The sequence below is a fragment of the Pleurodeles waltl genome, chromosome 3_1, assembly GCF_031143425.1.
Source record: "Pleurodeles waltl isolate 20211129_DDA chromosome 3_1, aPleWal1.hap1.20221129, whole genome shotgun sequence".
Lineage (NCBI taxonomy): Eukaryota > Metazoa > Chordata > Amphibia > Caudata > Salamandridae > Pleurodeles > Pleurodeles waltl.
In genome coordinates, this window is record NC_090440.1 from 1868480722 (window position 1) to 1868501412 (window position 20691).

General features: G+C 43.2%; 1 protein-coding gene across 1 annotated transcript; it reads left to right on the forward strand.

Annotated features, from left to right (window-relative positions):
• Positions 1-4959: 4959 nt before the first annotated feature.
• On the forward strand, positions 4960-20428 carry LOC138285686 (gamma-crystallin-3-like). Its single transcript, XM_069225951.1, has 3 exons — positions 4960-4995; positions 8281-8523; positions 20079-20428. Exons 1-3 carry the CDS (start codon positions 4987-4989, stop codon positions 20352-20354), a joined length of 528 nt encoding a protein of 175 aa, XP_069082052.1. The 5' UTR covers positions 4960-4986; the 3' UTR covers positions 20355-20428.
• Positions 20429-20691: the final 263 nt, after the last annotated feature.

Consider the following 20691-nt stretch of genomic DNA (forward strand, 5'->3'; position numbering starts at 1 on the left):
GCCCTATCATACTGATGTTCCATTTGCAAATATGTTCATGCCATAAAACGTCCAGTTTGCTCCCACTTTACCAGCAAACCTCACAGGCTATGGAAAAACTAGCCAAAGTTAAGCTTCATATGACATTGTAAAGATATACACCTTAACTTTCCAAATGCATTTATCAAGTATTTGCTGCCTTTAATCAGCCCCAAGAAGAATATTCAAAGTGGTCAATGATGTAAGGTAGCCCAAACATTTTGCCTGTGTCAAATTCTGCTTTGGAGGAGATTTGAAATCGACTTGTGGAACATTTCATATTAAAAATACAAGACATGCACTAGTTATTGCAAACCACAATCCACTGCTTATTAGCCTAAATTATTGTGACATTATAGTCCCAAATAAAAAAAAAATACATAAATGCTGCATCTCCAACCTTCCTTATTCTTCAGATCTACCACACCTTGAATTTCATCCAAACCCATATGACCTACTAACTTTGAAGCACCTTTCTCTAACCATTAATCTTTAAATATTCCTCTACGCGCTCCTACACATCACTTGACGCAAACACAGTACCGCGGCAATTAAAAAATGCAGAGGTAAATCTTCTAGCAAAAAAAAGGATTAGACTCACTATGCGGCATTACTTGTCTAACATAATTTAACGATCTTTACTTCCTTAATTTTATTATGACAACCTTTTCAAACACTAACTCTGAATCATGCTCCCAGCTCGAAACAAGACAAATACCTATCCTATCATTATAGCACAGGGCACATTTGGTTACTTTGAACAACTGTAGACATTTAACAAAATAGTCCCAGGCCCTGTGTTTTCCATTCTACTACAAAAGAAACAAACACATTTCAATAACCTTACCTTCAAATGTTACTACATGAAATGGTAAAGTGCAAAATGATATGCAAAATTGCATGAAAGTGCAAGATGCCGCCCAGAGGCACATTTCAACTGTTGGGCCTACCCCAAAAAAATAATAATGATAAATAATGTTTGTGTGTTTTTTCATTTAAATGACTTGGTGGAATGGGGGGCGGGTGAATGGCAGGAAAACAGACTAGAAGGGTGAGATGGGGGAGCTACATGTATAGTGGAAGAATATATATTGGTTCAATAAAACACACTAATGCTCACATAGTGATAAAGGTAGAAGAAAACTATAGCACCCAGAATATAAGGAGTGAATGGACACAAGCGAGCCAATGAAAAGGATGGTACGAAGATGTGCCCCAGGGGAGATGCAAAGAAGAAGAAAAACCATTGCGTAAAATGTAAGAAGCAAATAAGGCAGGAAAGACAACCAATGATTAATAATGAGTTGATCCAAAGTCCACTATTTGTACATATTTCTCTGGATTGGAGACAAGAGGTTTTCAGTAATAGCTAGCTAAAGCTGTCTATAAATGATACCTAAAAACAAGCACTGCCAAAAGGACTAGGTTTACTGTAGTACCATATGCAAACAATGGAATGTACAATCGGCCAAATCTATGTGCACATTAGTGTTAACCTGTGTTCGCATCACATGATCTTTGACCTGATTGACAACAACATCAGAGGAAATGTAATCATTTGTCCAAGAACATGATTCAGAAAATCATCGTGGCCCACCGACCCATAAGAATTCACAAGAAATAATAAGAAATGAAATGGGAAAAATCACCAAAGTTGGAACATTAACTTCACTAACACATTTGCCATCATCTAAAATTCAGTAACAACTATTGAATGTGGTACAGATGGGAACCAGGTTATGAAAAAAGTGACAATCACACATTTAGTGATTTACAATTTACCTTGCTAAATGATAACATATGAACACTTTTGTCACAAGAGGACACCTTCCTGGTGGTCAGTAAATATGTGGAGGGACTCTTAAGGAAATTTCATGGGAGGATGTTGCTGTAGCAAACAAAACAAAAACAAAATAAGAAGTTTCAGAATAGATTTGTTTGAATAAGAGGTGGACTATGACAAACACCCCTGCACACCACCTAACCCACAAAGTGGGTGGCTAAGGGATGCAAGGCTGGCCCTCATACTGAGTGAATACAGCATGACACATGGGTACCAAATCTTCCAGTGGGCAGAACCCAACTGCAGTGAGAGTTGAGGCAATTCCTTCACATACTGAGGGATTTGTTGCTGTCACTGGTGCTACAAATGCTGCTCCTGGATCTTCAGAAGCTCCAAGATTTGCTCATAGTTTGTATGTAGTAAAGTGCTCTTTCCATGCAAACACTGGTGATATGCTGGGTGACAAAGAGAGCCTGGCCAGTGACCCATCTCCAGTGTGTTCCTGGTGCTGCAAGACCAATACCTTGTCCTTCTTTCTGACTTCAGAACCGGCATGGAACTGAGAAACCAGTATTTTGTTTTTCCTCTTGATTTTGGAGCCTCCTGTGCCCTACGACAACAGTCCTGTGAAACATCAGCCAATTTGGCATCAGCAGAATTGTTCCCTCTATCTCCATGAGGGGAAGGAAGGAAGACCCCTTTTCCCCATGTCTGGACAACGTATATTTGTTAACAGGAGGTACTATTTGATGGTTGAGAAATATTAGAGCAGAAGAGCAGCACCCTTTGAGGCAGTCTGGATCCAAGTGTCCTAGTTTCATGATTGACTGAGCTACCTTCCTGCTATCCTCCTTGGTATGTCACACATCTATCAATTTACAGCTCTGAAGAGACATGTATTCTTTATATGTGCTCATATCCTGTCAAAAGTCAGGCTGTTCTGTCTCATGATCCACTTCCTGGACCTCTGAGATCTACCAAATAATGATGTTGGGTGTCTGCCTAGGCTTCAGAGTAGGTTTTGTTCCACACCAAATGTTCTGTGTAAGACTGTGGCATACCGTGGCTGTGCCAGTTGTATGTTATTTAGGGATTCTGGGATGATGGGAATTCAGCATGGTCATACTGTGATTTTTTTCTGTCCGGTTTGCACATTCAGGCTGCAAAGACTAAGAGTACATTTTTCAATTTACAAACAAACCTCAAACCTAATGCGGTGAATGCAGCAGACACATCCACTGGGGATGCATCAATGTCCCTATTGTCCTGTGAACCTACATTTCCATCCCATATCATGTCTGCTGCCTTTTTCATTCTAGTGTCTAAAGCTCATGCTTAGTATGAAAAAGGGACAATGAATTGAGTCCTCACAGATGCTTAAGATGCTTCTTGCTACTCCTGGACCATGGCGTGACATGCTTTGACAAATCCCAAACACCAGCAGCACATGGAGATAGCCATAACTGGGAACACTGAGCCACAGCATCAGTGCAATCATCACAACAGCAATCATCCTTACAAAAAGAAAAGGTTAATAAACTAGCTTGATTAATAAACTAGCTTAATAAGCAGCAACAATCAGATATGTATTTGTGACAAGGCAAGTGCAAGGTATAGAACATTGCTTCCATGAAGTTGTGCACTGAGTAGCTCTGTACTCCATTCAATTTTGAGGAGAATTCTTTTGTCTGAGATCGTTGCCATTGTCACTATCACATAGCTGCTATGTAAACAATTTCCCACACACCTCAATGCTGGGACAGGCTGTGCATTATGCTGTGTCGCAATGACCCTTCTGCTTTTGACATTTTGAGCAGGAAGTGATGAAGCTATGACAGCTGTGCATGCCCTGAGGATGCACATACTGACATTTTGACTTTGGAGGAGATAGGATTTGGGACTAGCATGGCCAAAACGAATGAAATATGGAGTAACTGGATGGGGCTCCCAAAATAATTATCTTGGAGTACAGAAGGTAAGTGAGCAATAAATATGTCTTTAAAGTTTGTTTTTATTTGGCGACATCAGTTGTGCATTCAAAGACAGAGGTCAACTGTCAGGCTATGTCTTGAGAAATTGATACTTAATCCATAAATAAAGAAATTGATGTTTATTTTTCCTACTCTGACTGCCAATTGAGAGGATTTTGTAATGTGAACGATGTGACAATCTTGCTTGGGCACAAGGAGCATGAAAGGAAAGGCAGTAGGATGTATTTTTTCGTAAAACACAACAACATTAAAATACCTGTAAATGACCGCTACACATATTTCAAAGTATATCAACAGTTAGGATAGCAAAATTGAAACACATTTTTGTAATTATGAAGAGCAATGTTAACAATGAATGTTATAGGACCAAAACAAACCTAAACAACTTCATAAAGCACAATTGATAAATATTCACTGATGCTCCATATTCACATATTGTTTATATTGGTAAAACTGCATGTCTGTGCAAATGCAGTGGCCATTGCAATGTAAAATGTGCTGCCTGTGAATGACAGTGCCCTACCAGACTATGCTTTAGTAATATAGTTGTGACAGTGTGCTCCACAATGCACCACTGCTTACACACCACCACTGCTGAATGGTCCTGTCTCATTTACTACATATGTTCTTGGGGAGACAGTTTGATTTTCTGCAATCCGTATGACTTCATTGATTCTCCACTGATGGCAGCATCACTGACGCCCCTGTCATTGTTCCAGCACAACTGTGTATAACTGTGCAAAACCTATCTATAAATTCTCTCTTTATTCAAATTTATTGCTCTGGTAGCCAAATAAAACAAATCAAGATCGTGGAAATCTCAAGCCCTTGGAACGACGTTCTATTGCAAGATCATTCCAACTGTATCTAGCAGTTGAAAAACGCGTATTTCCAGTCAGCAGGAATGCTTTAAAAGTTACATTATTTAAATATACTGCTTTTAGCACAGCGACCATACTGTGCTTTGGTTCATATTCACAGTCAATAGGACTCCCCAGTAAGCAAATACAAACAATCCCAGCGCGCACGTTATAGAACTCAGAGTGCCTCTCTATACATTCACCTTAGTGGGCAGAAACCGTTGTGTGCGTGCAGTGTATTGTTCTCCTACAGGCAGCAGGATCACAGGGTGTATATAAAGGCTGCTAAGCGCCCATGAACAGCACCGAGGTCGATAACCATCCAGCAGCCAACATGGGGAAGGTGAGTGAGAAATGCCAGGTTGTGATTTGTTTTGTGATAGAGACACATTCGTACACAAGAATCTTCTCATTTATATGATTAGCAGGATATGAGCATTTAATCCGGGCATGAACATTTGATATGCACCAAATTAACATTAATGTAATTTTTGTTTCTAAAAGATCCTCTCATTTATAGTTTTGCTTGGCACTTTTATTTCAGCAGCTGATCACAAGGAGGTATTGGCTTGTTGTAGTACTTACTCTGAAATCAGGTTTTATTATGAAGGTCTTGGTTGACCATTGCCTTACTATACTACATAGACACCTGGCCTCTCTAAACACACATCAGCCATGTCATTTGAGCAGCTAATACATCGTTTAAAGGTGACATATGCATTTTATGCATACAGATGCTGTAGCACATCTTTATTAGTTTAGAGTTCTTTATGTTGGAACACACCAGATTAACCGACCATCTGATGTTATGCAGTGCAAAGTTTACCTACTTAGATAGTCACACAGGGCTTTGCATAAAAACAATGCCTTCTTGAACAAGGAGAAATGTTTTAATTTCTCAAAAAATCCACCAATTAATTGCATTTGTGCTGAAATTGACAGCACACATTCAGTGTGTGGTATTTTCTATCTTTGTAGAAACATAGGAACGTGTACTGCAAGTGTGTGCTTCCAACACAAATCCATTCCATCATGCCGAGGAGTTTCACACACACTCCTGAGACCTTACTCTGTGTCTCTTCTATACCTTATACTTCTAGATGAGACGGAGGGCTTACATGTCCTTTTTCTCTACATACACGCCTGCTTAATTATCGGGGATCAAGACACAGCGCCCCCAACACAAGAATATACCCAAAAGAGCTGTTTTGTTTATAGATCGCACCGTAAAAGATTTTGGATCCATACATGCTGACTTATGAGTACTCCCTCAAGAAGACTCGGGGACAATAGTGTTTTGCCCCCGTCACGTGATTCCCACCACTCTTTCTCTAATAATCGTACATTATCTTGAAGAGTTTTACTTGATTAGGATAAGCCATTTATTAATGTTAACACCTTACTTATACTTTGCCCTGAGGAAGTCAATGAGATTAATTTCTCGGAGACGAAACACATGTTGGCTGTTGGATGTTGTTGTGATGACCACATATGGAATCTTTCTGATGTGATGAACATGTATGAAAACCTCGCACAAGAATAAAGACACTGAACTTTAACTCTGTTTGGGTTATATATTGATTCTCCGAAGACCAAGAACCTAACTGCACAGACTCTTATCTTATTTCAAATGAGTGCCCTGGCCTTTTGAATCAATTTGTTTTTTCCTACTGGAGAAACACTGGAGGTTCTGGGAGGACCCTCCGTTCGGGAGCACTGTATTTACCATCTATTGGTAAAGAAATGTTTTGGTGATATTCTGTTAGCGCCTATCCCTATAATTTTCCCCCCTTTTCTTCACAACTTACAAATCCAATGCTAGAGTATGCGCCCTGACCTCCATGAAGTTGTGGGTCACACAAGGCAGCTTTTTAGAGTGCCAACTAGGATGGGCCAGTCATAGCAGATTGACTCTGTGCTGTGTTTTCCCCTCTGCACAATGCAGTGCAACATTACGCAAAGAGGAAAGCATACTGTGTGCTGTGTGAATTTTTTTTAAATCTACCCCATAGTTTCCTATAAAGTGGGTTGGCTACTTCTCAACAGGCTTTTCTACTGTGTGGTGGTGGTGGTATGGCCTTCAGTTTATTACATAAACTGTCATAGCTCTACTCTTTCCACAGCTGCTTAACCATTTCCATATGATATGATAACCCACAGACCCGTTTTCTGTTTTGGGTTTTCAAGTCTTCATTCCTTATGGCCTTCTATTTAGGCCCCAAGCAAAAGGATTTGACCTTGGCTGTATTGAGGCAAACTATTTCCGCCACCAAATATTTATAGTTATACAACAAATCCATATCTGGAATTAGAAGAGTAATAATCTCACGAAAACTCCCAATACTGTTTAAATAATAGCATTTTTAATTAGTTTTCCTTTTACTTAGCTGCGTTCTTTTCAATCCATACCCTGGTTCCTGTTAAGTACAGCGATCCAAGTTACACAACAAAAGATCAGACAAAAAATTTGAATTTTATTGTTATCATTTAGTTTAGGTGAAAAGAGCCATAAACATATCTCTTCATATTATAGCATGAGTTTGTCTAGACAAAAGGAAAATCACTGGCATGATTTTAGAAGCCGTACTTCTAATATTTAAGTACTGATATAGGTCCTCATTATAGGAATTAACTTGTTTTAAATAGCTTTCAATTTTAGCACGTTTGGGAAATGAGGCACAAGAATACAATGTCGAAAACTCATCTTTAGCCTCTAAAATCATCAAATAGTAATTAGCTGGCACTTCCCTTGTTTAGGCGTTTCCTAGGATTTTACTTTGTTAGACAATTAAGAAATGAATTACTCAATGGTTGTTCAGAAGCACCAGTATGAAATGCAGACCGATGTATATGCATTGAGGTCCGTCCCTAAGGATTGAACTGTAGTGTCCAACATGAACCTACTGATCTTTCAGCAAAGTTTTTCTTGTTACTCCACCGGTTAGACATTACCACAGAAGTGGCCTCCCTCATAAGGGTGACAAACAAGTTGAGGAATATTTTGCTTCTTCACATTAGGTCCGCTACGGACCAGTCAGTCCATATAAAGCAGAGTAAAACTTGTATTTTAATCTATTTTACAAAACATTTCTTAGGTCGGTTAGTTGGTTCATTATTTTTAGATTCTCAGCACCAGTGACACGTTTGATTACTTATTTGTGCTCAATTAATTAAAAACAAAAGATTTAACTGAAAACTAGATTTAGATATGACTTTTCCTCCCTTAATGCACTAAAATCAATAATCCAAATTTCAACCAATAGTAATTTTAGTGTGTCATTTCTATTTCACTATATTATACATTTCACATATTAACTGGTAACAAGGAACCTGAGCCAAAAAAAGCTTTGTGAAATTCCAATATAATGATTTGCTATTAGATACTAATAGCAAAGTCTTAAATTGATTCGGTAAACCTGAACCCACAGAATGAAAGAACGGCAAGCCGGATGATCCGTCTCTATTGCTTTGACTTGCATTAATCAAGAACTATGAAAATAATGTGTGGTACTTCACCTTTCATTGTGATGTATTTATTATCTTCTGTTCCACTGCAAATGTCAGAAGTTTATCCCAAGAACAAACAGAACTACATATTAAATATCAATATGTGTAATTTTTGTTACAGATAATCCTCTACGAGGACAAGAACTTCCAGGGCCGCTCCTATGAGTGCAGCACTGAGTGTGCCGATCTGAGCTCCTATTTCAGCCGCTGCAACTCCATCCGATTGGAAAGTGGCAACTGGATACTCTATGAACACCCCAACTTCAGGGGGCACCAGTACTATCTGGGAAGAGGGGAGTACCCTGACTTCCAGCACTGGATGGGCTTCAATGACTCGATCAGGTCCTGTCGCTTGACCCCACAAGTGAGTGTTTCTCAGTTTTGTTTTGTGTATTTGGAGTGTCCTTTTCAGTCTAGCTCTTCAAATATGCCAATCCGTAAAATAGTCCCATGGCCTAATTCAAAAATTTAAATTTACACTTTTGTGTAAGTTTCCATTTGCTTAAATACCTTTACTACTTTGTGGAATTCACAAACGAAGTGTAATTTTACTACTAGTGTAAGTTTTTTGTGTGAATGCGGGTCTTACTTTGTATATACTCTATGCTAAAATGGCCATATCCCATAAATAAACTGTCTGTGTCATTTGTGTGTGCTTGCAGTAAAATTGAGACGGCAGCCTTTCCTTCTTGGTGTCTTGCAATTCGAGATTGCTAGACACCAAGAAGGAAAGAAGTGTGTTGGTGGTTTGTGAAGGATAGAATTGTGTGCCGTGTCATATAACATTCTCACATTCTATTTGTGAGAAAACAGGGCTGATTGCAGAGGCCCCATAACTTTTTGCCCCCATTTTCCACTTTTTGCTGGTGTTTTCCTGACTCTGATGGTGCCCTGGGTACTGCTAAACAGTCCCAGGGCCTGTGCTCTGTGCAAAATGGATATGCAAATTAGGCTAATTATAATTGGCTAAGTTAACCTACCTATAAGTCCCTAGTATATGGTAGGGCATGTAGGTTTAGGGACCACAGCATAGGTGGTGCACACCTAGGTGCACTGCTGAGGTGCCCAGTGTCATTTTAAAAACAAGCCTGCCTTGCTGGCTGCTTTTAAATTAAAGTTATATGCAAATTCGACTTTGGAATTAAAGGTACTTCCAAAGTCTTAAACTACCTTATTTTTACATATAAGTCACCCCTAAGGTGTGCCCTATGTGCCCCTAGGGCTGGGTGCCATGTAACTATAAGCAGGGACTTTATAAAAATAGATTTATAAGCCCTGGTGAGGTAAAAACAACCAAATTCGTTTTTCCCTCATTGAAGTAAATGGCCTTCATAGGCTAGAATGGGCAGACTTTATTTTAAATTTTAAAGTCTCCTTAAATGTTACATACCAAGAATTTGGTATCAAATTGATTGTTGTAATAAATCCCACAACTTCCAGTTGTTGGATTTAATATAACTTGTCCAGGTAAAAAGTTTAGACTTTACCTAAAAAGTTGCCAATTTCAGCTCTGCATTGTTTTTGCTGCTGTGCTCTGATTGGCCAGCCTGCAGCAGCTTCTGCCAGGCTACCTTGATGAGGTGTGAAGTGGCCTGACTTCACACAAAGGAATGTGCTTGGGGGAGAGAATCTCCCCTCAGCAGATGGTGAGGCAGGAAGGGGGAGGGCTGCCAAACTGGTCTTCAAAGGCAGAGAAGGACATTTGCAGCACCCAGCAACACCCCCACATCCTGCAACCCCAGACAATTAGGTGCCCCCTTGATTAGATTAGGAGAGGGCAGGAGAGGGGTGTGTTTATGATTTTTAGCCACACCAGTGGGTGGGCTCAGCCAGATGTAACCTCCAAAAATCAGATTCAGCCATGTTGGATTTTTAGAGACTGTTGCCTTTTGGGATGGATTTTTGCCACACTTCCCAGGAAGTGGTCATCCCAGGGGGACGACCCTGTACCTGATTGGAGGATCAGGACCCCCCTGCTTTTCACCCAGGAGCAAGGATAAAACTGGCAGACCTGCCCCCACACCTCAGATCCCCTCCAGAATTCAACAAGAAAGGAACTAAAGAAGAAGAAGGACTGCCCTGCTGGACCCCTGGCCTGCACCTGGACCCTGCACACAGAAGGACTGCACCAGCTGCACACTTGGGCTTCACCACAAGAAGGACTTTGCCTGGCTTCAACTGGTTCAAGGAGGGACTCCCTGTTTGCTACAGGTGAAAAATTGCTAAACCAGAGTCCCCTGCACCAACTCCTGAAGAAAGCGACCAGCTGACCACTGTCCAGTGGCCAAAAAGGAGTTTGCGCCAGGTGCATTCTGGGAGTTGAAGTCCGCACCCCCCAAGGACCATCACAGAACTCCTGGAACCTTGGGGTGAGCTGTGGACCCCAAAAGAACCTTAAAAGAACATCTGGGTGAAGCCCCAGAAGTTTGGAAAAGATTTGAGAATTTTTGGAAAAAAGCTCCAGAGAGGGACCGACCCGCCGCGGAAATTCTAGCCGGCTTGCCTCAACCGCGACCCGGCCTGACTTCGTGGTTCGTCCCGGTAAAGAAAAACATCCAAAAAAAAGACTAAGTCCGAACGTAAAAAGTTGACCGGGACCTCCCAGCCATCGTATCCGAGAAGGGCTCCATGGACGTCGGATCAAGATCCAGGTTTACCCCGGTCGAAGGATTTTCATCTCGAAAAAACGACTAAGTCCGAAGGTAAAAGTCTCCACCGAGGAAATCCACATTGCGTATCCGGACAAGGGCTCCAGGAGGTCGGATTCAACTGGCAGGTTCGTCCCGGTGAAGAAAAACTTCAAAATAAAGACTAAGTCAGAAGGTAACTTTTTAACCGAGGCCTCCCGCGACCTGTAGCCGAGCAGGGCTCCATCGCGGTCGGCCTGAAAGTTTGACTTTGCCCCGGTCGAGGTGCAACCAGATGACCTGATTGGCGCTTTTTGTTTCTAAGCGCTAGAAAAGTAATAATTCTTAAAAAATTCATATCTCCGGTTCCCCTGAACCGATTTTAATCGTTTTTGTGTCATTTTAAAGATAAAAATATAAACTATTTTTATAAATTGGTTTTGGATTTTTAAACTGTTTCCTGTGTTTTATTTAATTACTGTTTTGTGATATTTGAATGCTTTACACTTTGTCTCCTAAGTTAAGCCCTGACGCTCGTTGCCAAGCTACCAAGGGTTGAGCTGGGATTAATTTACTGAGACCTAACTGTACCTATGTGGAGGTTAGTGGCTTGTTGCTAGGTGTAGGTACCTACCTGCCCTACCAATAACCCATTTTCCAACATAATTGGAAGCAGCGACGGGATCCTGTACTTGTGTTCCATATCACGTTACAGTTTTAGGTAAAACAAATTAAAAATCCTTTAAATTGTCCTAGTGCAAAAATTGTTTTTAATTTTTAATTTGGATTAATTTCAAATATTGAATTTTTGTAATTTTTCTAAATTCTTGTTTCCAATTTTTGCAAAAAGTTTTTGTTGACACAAAACTAGGGAACCATGGAGCTTGATCTGGCTAGCCTACCCACACTGACAGTAGTCCAGCTTAGGGGGTTGTGTATTGAAAGAGGGTTGCCTGCAACCAATGATCTCAGGAAGCAAATCCTGATCACATCCCTGACAGCATGGGCTGAGGCCCAAGAGGTAGAGTCAGAAGAAGCTCCAGAGGAGGGTAAATGGCCTTCATAGGCTAGAATGGGCAGACTTTATTTTAAATTTTAAAGTCTCCTTAAATGTTACATACCAAGAATTTGGTATCAAATTGATTGTTGTAATAAATCCCACAACTTCCAGTTGTTGGATTTAATATAACTTGTCCAGGTAAAAAGTTTAGACTTTACCTAAAAAGTTGCCAATTTCAGCTCTGCATTGTTTTTGCTGCTGTGCTCTGATTGGCCAGCCTGCAGCAGCTTCTGCCAGGCTACCTTGATGAGGTGTGAAGTGGCCTGACTTCACACAAAGGAATGTGCTTGGGGGAGAGAATCTCCCCTCAGCAGATGGTGAGGCAGGAAGGGGGAGGGCTGCCAAACTGGTCTTCAAAGGCAGAGAAGGACATTTGCAGCACCCAGCAACACCCCCACATCCTGCAACCCCAGACAATTAGGTGCCCGCTTGATTAGATTAGGAGAGGGCAGGAGAGGGGTGTGTTTATGATTTTTAGCCACACCAGTGGGTGGGCTCAGCCAGATGTAACCTCCAAAAATCAGATTCAGCCATGTTGGATTTTTAGAGACTGTTGCCTTTTGGGATGGATTTTTGCCACACTTCCCAGGAAGTGGTCATCACAGGGGGACGACCCTGTACCTGATTGGAGGATCAGGACCCCCCTGCTTTTCACCCAGGAGCAAGGATAAAACTGGCAGACCTGCCCCCACACCTCAGATCCCCTCCACAATTCAACAAGAAAGGAACTAAAAAATAAGAAGGACTGCCCTGCTGGACCCCTGGCCTGCACCTGGACCCTGCACTCAGAAGGACTGCACCAGCTGCACACTTGGGCTTCACCACAAGAAGGACTTTGCCTGGCTTCAACTGGTTCAAGGAGGGACTCCCTGTTTGCTACAGGTGAAAAATTGCTAAACCAGAGTCCCCTGCACCAACTCCTGAAGAAAGCGACCAGCTGACCACTGTCCAGTGGCCAAAAAGGAGTTTGCGCCAGGTGCATTCTGGGAGTTGAAGTCCGCACCCCCCAAGGACCATCACAGAACTCCTGGACCCTTGGGGTGAGCTGTGGACCCCAAAAGAACCTTAAAAGAACATCTGGGTGAAGCCCCAGAAGTTTGGAAAAGATTTGAGAATTTTTGGAAAAAAGCTCCAGAGAGGGACCGACCCGCCGCGGAAATTCTAGCCGGCTTGCCTCAACCGCGACCCGGCCTGACTTCGTGGTTCGTCCCGGTAAAGAAAAACATCCAAAAAAAAGACTAAGTCCGAACGTAAAAAGTTGACCGGGACCTCCCAGCCATCGTATCCGAGAAGGGCTCCATGGACGTCGGATCAAGATCCAGGTTTACCCCGGTCGAAGGATTTTCATCTCGAAAAAACGACTAAGTCCGAAGGTAAAAGTCTCCACCGAGGAAACCCACATCGCGTATCCGGACAAGGGCTCCAGGAGGTCGGATTCAACTGGCAGGTTCGTCCCGGTGAAGAAAAACTTCAAAATAAAGACTAAGTCAGAAGGTAACTTTTTAACCGAGGCCTCCTGCGACCTGTAGCCGAGCAGGGCTCCATCGCGGTCGGCCTGAAAGTTTGACTTTGCCCCGGTCGAGGTGCAACCAGATGACCTGATTGGCGCTTTTTGTTTCTAAGCGCTAGAAAAGTAATAATTCTTTAAAAATTCATATCTCCGGTTCCCCTGAACCGATTTTAATCGTTTTTGTGTCATTTTAAAGATAAAAATATAAACTATTTTTATAAATTGGTTTTGGATTTTTAAACTGTTTCCTGTGTTTTATTTAATTACTGTTTTGTGATATTTGAATGCTTTACACTTTGTCTCCTAAATTAAGCCCTGACGCTCGTTGCCAAGCTACCAAGGGTTGAGCTGGGATTAATTTACTGAGACCTAACTGTACCTATGTGGAGGTTAGTGGCTTGTTGCTAGGTGTAGGTACCTACCTGCCCTACCAATAACCCATTTTCCAACATAATTGGAAGCAGCGACGGGATCCTGTACTTGTGTTCCATATCACGTTACAGTTTTAGGTAAAACAAATTAAAAATCCTTTAAATTGTCCTAGTGCAAAAATTGTTTTTAATTTTTAATTTGGATTAATTTCAAGTATTGATATTTGTAATTTTTCTAAATTCTTGTTTCCAATTTTTGCAAAAAGTTTTTGTTGACACAAAACTAGGGAACCATGGAGCTTGATCTGGCTAGCCTACCCACACTGACAGTAGTCCAGCTTAGGGGGTTGTGTATTGAAAGAGGGTTGCCTGCAACCAATGATCTCAGGAAGCAAATCCTGATGACATCCCTGACAGCATGGGCTGACGCCCAAGAGGTAGAGTCAGAAGAAGCTCCAGAGGAGGGAAAAAGAAGGGGGTATGCAAGCTCTAACCACTCAGGGGAGGGAAGGCATCTGAGCCTAAGTGAGGATGAGGAAGAACGGTCCTCAGTAGATACAGTCACTAGGGGCAGAGCCAAAGCTAGTGGTAGGAAGGGGGTCCTTTCAGGAGGAGAGAACCCATCCATCAGAGAAAGAGAGCTGGAGGCCCAGCTAGCATACATAGCTTTGGAAGCAGAGAAGCTGGCCCTAGAAAAGAAAAAGTGGACATACAAAGAGAAAAGAGATGGAAGCAGCGATAAAGAAGCTGAGGTGTCCATGGGTGGGGGAGTTTGCCCCAGATTACCCAAGGGGGTAGTTCCTGCTTATGTAGAGGGGGATGACATAGATAAGTGGCTGGGGGCCTTTGAAAGGGCACTCCAAATGAGAAGGGTTAGGCCTCAATACTGGGGTTCCCTTTTGTGGGAGTTGGTCCCCAACTCAGGGAGGGATAGGCTTCTGACCTTAAGGGGGGAGGAGGCAGATTCATACCCTAGTATGAAGAGGTGCTTAGCCAAGAAGTTTGGTCTGACCCCAGAGCAATATAGAATGAAGTTCAGGGACACCCAGAAGGTCAGTACCCAGTCTTGGGTTGACTTTGTGGACATTTCACTAAAGGCACTAGAGGGCTGGATTATTGGTAACAAAGTAGATACTTATGAGGGGTTATACAATCTGATCATGAGAGAGCACATCTTGACCAATTGTACCCAAGAAAGGTTACGCCAGCATCTAGTGGACTCTAAGCAGACCAACCCTAGAGAGCTAGGGGAGGCAGCTGATGAGTGGTTGAGAACCAGGGTGGTTGTCAAGTCCCAGGGGGGAGACTCCAAGAAGGGGGGGACAGGTCCCCAAAAACCTAAGGAGGGAGGTGGTAAGCCCACCACAGAGACTCCCTCTGTACCCCAGAACCCTAAGAAGGAGGAGAGTAAATCCCACTCCCACTCTGACAAGCAGAGACAGGGAGACCCAGGGTTAAAAAAACTCTTGGACAGTAGGGCTTCCTTTGACTGTCAGCAGACAGGTCACTTCAGAGGAGATGCAGCCTGTCCAAAGAAGGTGGTTAGCACTGGGCTGTCCAGTGTAGCCATAGAGGAGGATTCCTCAGATGATGAAGTCCTCCTAGCATTGAGCTGGGAGACAGGACCAGATGGTAAGCTGGTGATCCCTGAGGGTGGGAGTAGGCACTTCCACCACATTCAAGTGAATGGGATCCCTACCACTGGCCTGAGAGACACCTGTGCCAGTCACACTATAGTGAGTGACCGGTTAGTGACCCCAGACATGTATGTCCCAGGAAAGACAAAGAAAGTCAGGATAGCCACAGGGGAGGTCACCTCCAAACCTGTAGCCATAGTGCCCCTAGAGAGGGAGGGTATCCTTGACTGGATTAGGGTGGTAGTCAGTGCTGACCTTCCCCTAGATTGTATCCTGGGCAATGACCTCCCAGAGGTGAGTCTGGTCACAGATGGGGTGGTCGCCCAGGGCGCCCCCCCAACCCAAAGTCCTGGGGAGTCAGTCCCTACAGTTAGGAGACAGGGGTCGCCAAGAAAAGGAAAGAAGAAAAGGAAGGGTAGGCCACTCTTAAAGAGAGTTCCAGGGAGCCAAAGGCCTTCTGCCCCAGTAGGGGGGGAGCCCAGAGTTGGCACTGGTGAGGCCTCACCTGACCCCAAGGAAGTCCTGAGTAGTCAGGCATCTGTCCAGATGCAAGGTGTTGCCCCTGCACTGACAGAAGAGAGAGTGGAAGGAGGGTGTCTGCCATAGGAGGTGGTAGCCCCCCACTCTAGACAGCAAGAGGGGTGCCAGGACCCCAAAGTTGCCCTTGAAGCAGCTCAGCCACCTGTCAGTGGAGAGCTTAGGGTGTGGTTCTGGGTACTGACAGCTGTGAGTAGCCTCTGCTGGGTGCTAGCCTTCCTGGCAGCACTGTACTTGGCCTGGGAGGCAGACCCCAGGGCCAATAGCAAAGTAGGCCCCCTGACCCTATTGGTCATGGTGGGGTTGCTCAAGTGTTGGGTGACCTCTTTGGGTAAGCTAGGTGTTGCCCTAGCAAAGTTAGGAGTAGGGGAGGTGGGCACCTCACTACCCAAGTTGGCAGAGAGAAAGGAGGAAGACCCCCTAGAGGGAAGTTTCAGTTTGAGTTGGGTCCTTTTACTGTTGGGATGGCTTCACTACCCATAGGGAGTGACCCTGACAGGAGGATATAAGGCAGAGTAGGCCCTGCAAAGGGACAGCCAGTTTTCTTCACTGTCTTCCTCGCCTAACAAGCCAGGAAGACTCTCCCAGGGTTGGGCTGAGTCTCCTGGGCGTGTGGGCTGGGGGGGGGGGTTGTGTGAGAAAACAGGGCTGATTGCAGAGGCCCCATAACTTTTTGCCCCCATTTTCCACTTTTTGCTGGTGTTTTCCTGACTCTGATGGTGCCCTGGGTACTGCTAAACAGTCCCAGGGCCTGTGCTCTGTGTAAAATGGATATGCAAATTAGGCTAATTATAATTGGCTAAGTTAACCTACCTATAAGTCCCTAGTATATGGTAGGGCATGTAGGTTTAGGGACCACAGCATAGGTGGTGCACACCTAGGTGCACTGCTGAGGTGCCCAGTGTCATTTTAAAAACAAGCCTGCCTTGCTGGCTGCTTTTAAATTAAAGTTATATGCAAATTCGACTTTGGAATTAAAGTCACTTCCAAAGTCTTAAACTACCTTATTTTTACATATAAGTCACCCCTAAGGTGTGCCCTATGTGCCCCTAGGGCTGGGTGCCATGTAACTATAAGCAGGGACTTTATAAAAATGGATTTATAAGCCCTGGTGAGGTAAAAACAGCCAAATTTGTTTTTCCCTCATTGAAGTAAATGGCCTTCATAGGCTAGAATGGGCAGACTTTATTTTAAATTTTAAAGTCTCCTTAAATGTTACATACCAAGAATTTGGTATCAAATTGATTGTTGTAATAAATCCCACAACTTCCAGTTGTTGGATTTAATATAACTTGTCCAGGTAAAAAGTTTAGACTTTACCTAAAAAGTTGCCAATTTCAGCTCTGCATTGTTTTTGCTGCTGTGCTCTGATTGGCCAGCCTGCAGCAGCTTCTGCCAGGCTACCTTGATGAGGTGTGAAGTGGCCTGACTTCACACAAAGGAATGTGCTTGGGGGAGAGAATCTCCCCTCAGCAGATTGTGAGGCAGGAAGGGGGAGGGCTGCCAAACTGGTCTTCAAAGGCAGAGAAGGACATTTGCAGCACCCAGCAACACTCCCACATCCTGCAACCCCAGACAATTAGGTGCCCCCTTGATTAGATTAGGAGAGGGCAGGAGAGGGGTGTGTTTATGATTTTTAGCCACACCAGTGGGTGGGCTCACCCAGATGTAACCTCCAAAAATCAGATTCAGCCATGTTGGATTTTTAGAGACTGTTGCCTTTTGGGATGGATTTTTGCCACACTTCCCAGGAAGTGGTCATCACAGGGGGACGACCCTGTACCTGATTGGAGGATCAGGACCCCCCTGCTTTTCACCCAGGAGCAAGGATAAAACTGGCAGACCTGCCCCCACACCTCAGATCCCCTCCAGAATTCAACAAGAAAGGAACTAAAGAAGAAGAAGGACTGCCCTGCTGGACCCCTGGCCTGCACCTGGACCCTGCACTCAGAAGGACTGCACTAGCTGCACTCTTGGGCTTCACCACAAGAAGGACTTTGCCTGGCTTTAACTGGTTCAAGGAGGGACTCCCTGTTTGCTACAGGTGAAAAATTGCTAAACCAGAGTCCCCTGCACCAACTCCTGAAGAAAGCGACCAGCTGACCACTGTCCAGTGGCCAAAAAGGAGTTTGCGCCAGGTGCATTCTGGGAGTTGAAGTCCGCACCCCCCAAGGACCATCACAGAACTCCTGGACCCTTGGGGTGAGCTGTGGACCCCAAAAGAACCTTAAAAGAACATCTGGGTGAAGCCCCAGAAGTTTGGAAAAGATTTGAGAATTTTTGGAAAAAAGCTCCAGAGAGGGACCGACCCGCTGCGGAAATTCCAGCCGGCTTGCCTCAACCGCGACCCGGCCTGACTTCGTGGTTCGTCCCGGTAAAGAAAAACATCCCAAAAAAAGACTAAGTCCGAACGTAAAAAGTTGACCGGGACCTCCCAGCCATCGTATCCGAGAAGGGCTCCATGGACGTCGGATCAAGATCCAGGTTTACCCCGGTCGAAGGATTTTCATCTCGAAAAAACGACTAAGTCCGAAGGTAAAAGTCTCCACCGAGGAAACCCACATCGCGTATCCGGACAAGGGCTCCAGGAGGTCGGATTCAACTGGCAGGTTCGTCCCGGTGAAGAAAAACTTCAAAATAAAGACTAAGTCAGAAGGTAACTTTTTAACCGAGGCCTCACGCGACCTGTAGCCGAGCAGGGCTCCATCGCGGTCGGCCTGAAAGTTTGACTTTGCCCCGGTCGAGGTGCAACCAGATGACCCGATTGGCGCTTTTTGTTTCTAAGCGCTAGAAAAGTAATAATTCTTTAAAAATTCATATCTCCGGTTCCCCTGAACCGATTTTAATCGTTTTTGTGTCATTTTAAAGATAAAAATATAAACTATTTTTATAAATTGGTTTTGGATTTTTAAACTGTTTCCTGTGTTTTATTTAATTACTGTTTTGTGATATTTGAATGCTTTACACTTTGTCTCCTAAGTTAAGCCCTGACGCTCGTTGCCAAGCTACCAAGGGTTGAGCTGGGATTAATTTACTGAGACCTAACTGTACCTTTGTGGAGGTTAGTGGCTTGTTGCTAGGTGTAGGTACCTACCTGCCCTACCAATAACCCATTTTCCAACACTATTATTCCAGAATATCCTGCAATCTTATATTAGTAAAGTAAACTTCCAGTGCTTTAATGGTTACAAAAACTACCTTAAAATTAGTTGGTAAATTCTGACTAGACTTATTTCGTCTCTATAAATGTGTGTCTTTGTGATGTAATGAAAGGTACTTGATGGTCCGCAGGAATTATTATGCAAGTGTTCCTACATATATGCTTGAAACAGTGTTCTAGTTATAAGGCAATGTCATTCTCAAAATAATTCTATTGGATGTAGTAATGCATCCCTTTAACTCTTGCTGGGTAAAGTGAAATGGGCTTGCACCAGGTGCAGGCCGCCATTGTGCATCAAATTCTGCAAAGTACTGTAACCAAGTAGGAGTAGTTGCTGCATCAGTGAGGGGCATCATCCTGGCCTCCTGACCCAGATCACAAAATTAATGACTGTCTTTCAGGAATTCCAGAACTTTAGCCAATCATCTAGACCGCCTCTATACCACTGATGGGCTTGGCAGTGTAAAGGGGGCAAGTGCCTGTTTGCCTAGCCATCTCTGGATTCCCCTATTGCCATTAAAAGTGCCACAATGAAAATGGGAGTCCAGCATCACATCCATGTGATTTATAATCTCCACTGCACATCAGTTATTGCTGAAACTGCTGCACAGCTATTTTATAATACAAAACTGCACCCCACTCAGTAAAAGCAGGACAAACTGAGGTTTGATCAGACTCATATACCCAAGAACACCTTATCCAATACACTTGTGCAAGAAAATAGGAAAATATAAGGAAAAGTGTTCTGTAGCACAAAAGATCAGCTTAGAAATATAAACACTTATGAATGAATTGTTGTCTTGTATTATCAATTATCGTTTCTGAACATATAACACTGTCTGTTATTATACAGACAGGGATCACAAGTTTAGTTTGAAAAGCAAAGTAATGTGTTCCAATATTTTTTAACAAAGGTTTTGTCATTCAATTACATTATCCAGGTTATCTTTTATTTTGTAATACATTTTTATTTTAGGAAGGGTTTTAATACTGGTTTGCCTTCCCTTGCCATTACAGCACCATGGATCCTACAGAATAAGAGTTTATGAGAGGGAAAACTTTGGAGGTCAAATGATGGAGTTCTCTGAAGACTGTCCACATGTGTATGAACAGTTCCGCTACAATGATATCTACTCCTGTAATGTGCAGGATGGGCACTGGGTCTTCTATGAAGAGCCCAACTACAGAGGACGTCAGTACTACTTGAGACCCGGCGAATACAGGAGATACAGCGACTGGGGAGCCTCAAGCCCCAGAGTTGGTTCTTTCAGGAGAGTTAGAGATCATTATTAAAGTTATCTCATTTGCATAGGCTAACATGTACATTTTACCAATAAATTAAAATGCAACATAATTTTGGTATTTGGGGTACTTATTAATATTGAACAGTGAACACGTGATTCAAGCTAAAGAGATGTCAAAGATGTTCACAAGAAGTGTCAATACATTCAAATGGTATATTGCATATCCAATAAGCACCCTCAGCATGTGATTCTAAGTATCAATTTGATCAAAGCAGATTCATGTTTCAAACCTGAATACTACAGCACAAAGCTACTATCTCTATACCATACCCATCCTCCTTGACCTCTGCCATACCTTTCACATCTTTGACCATAAAACCGTTGTA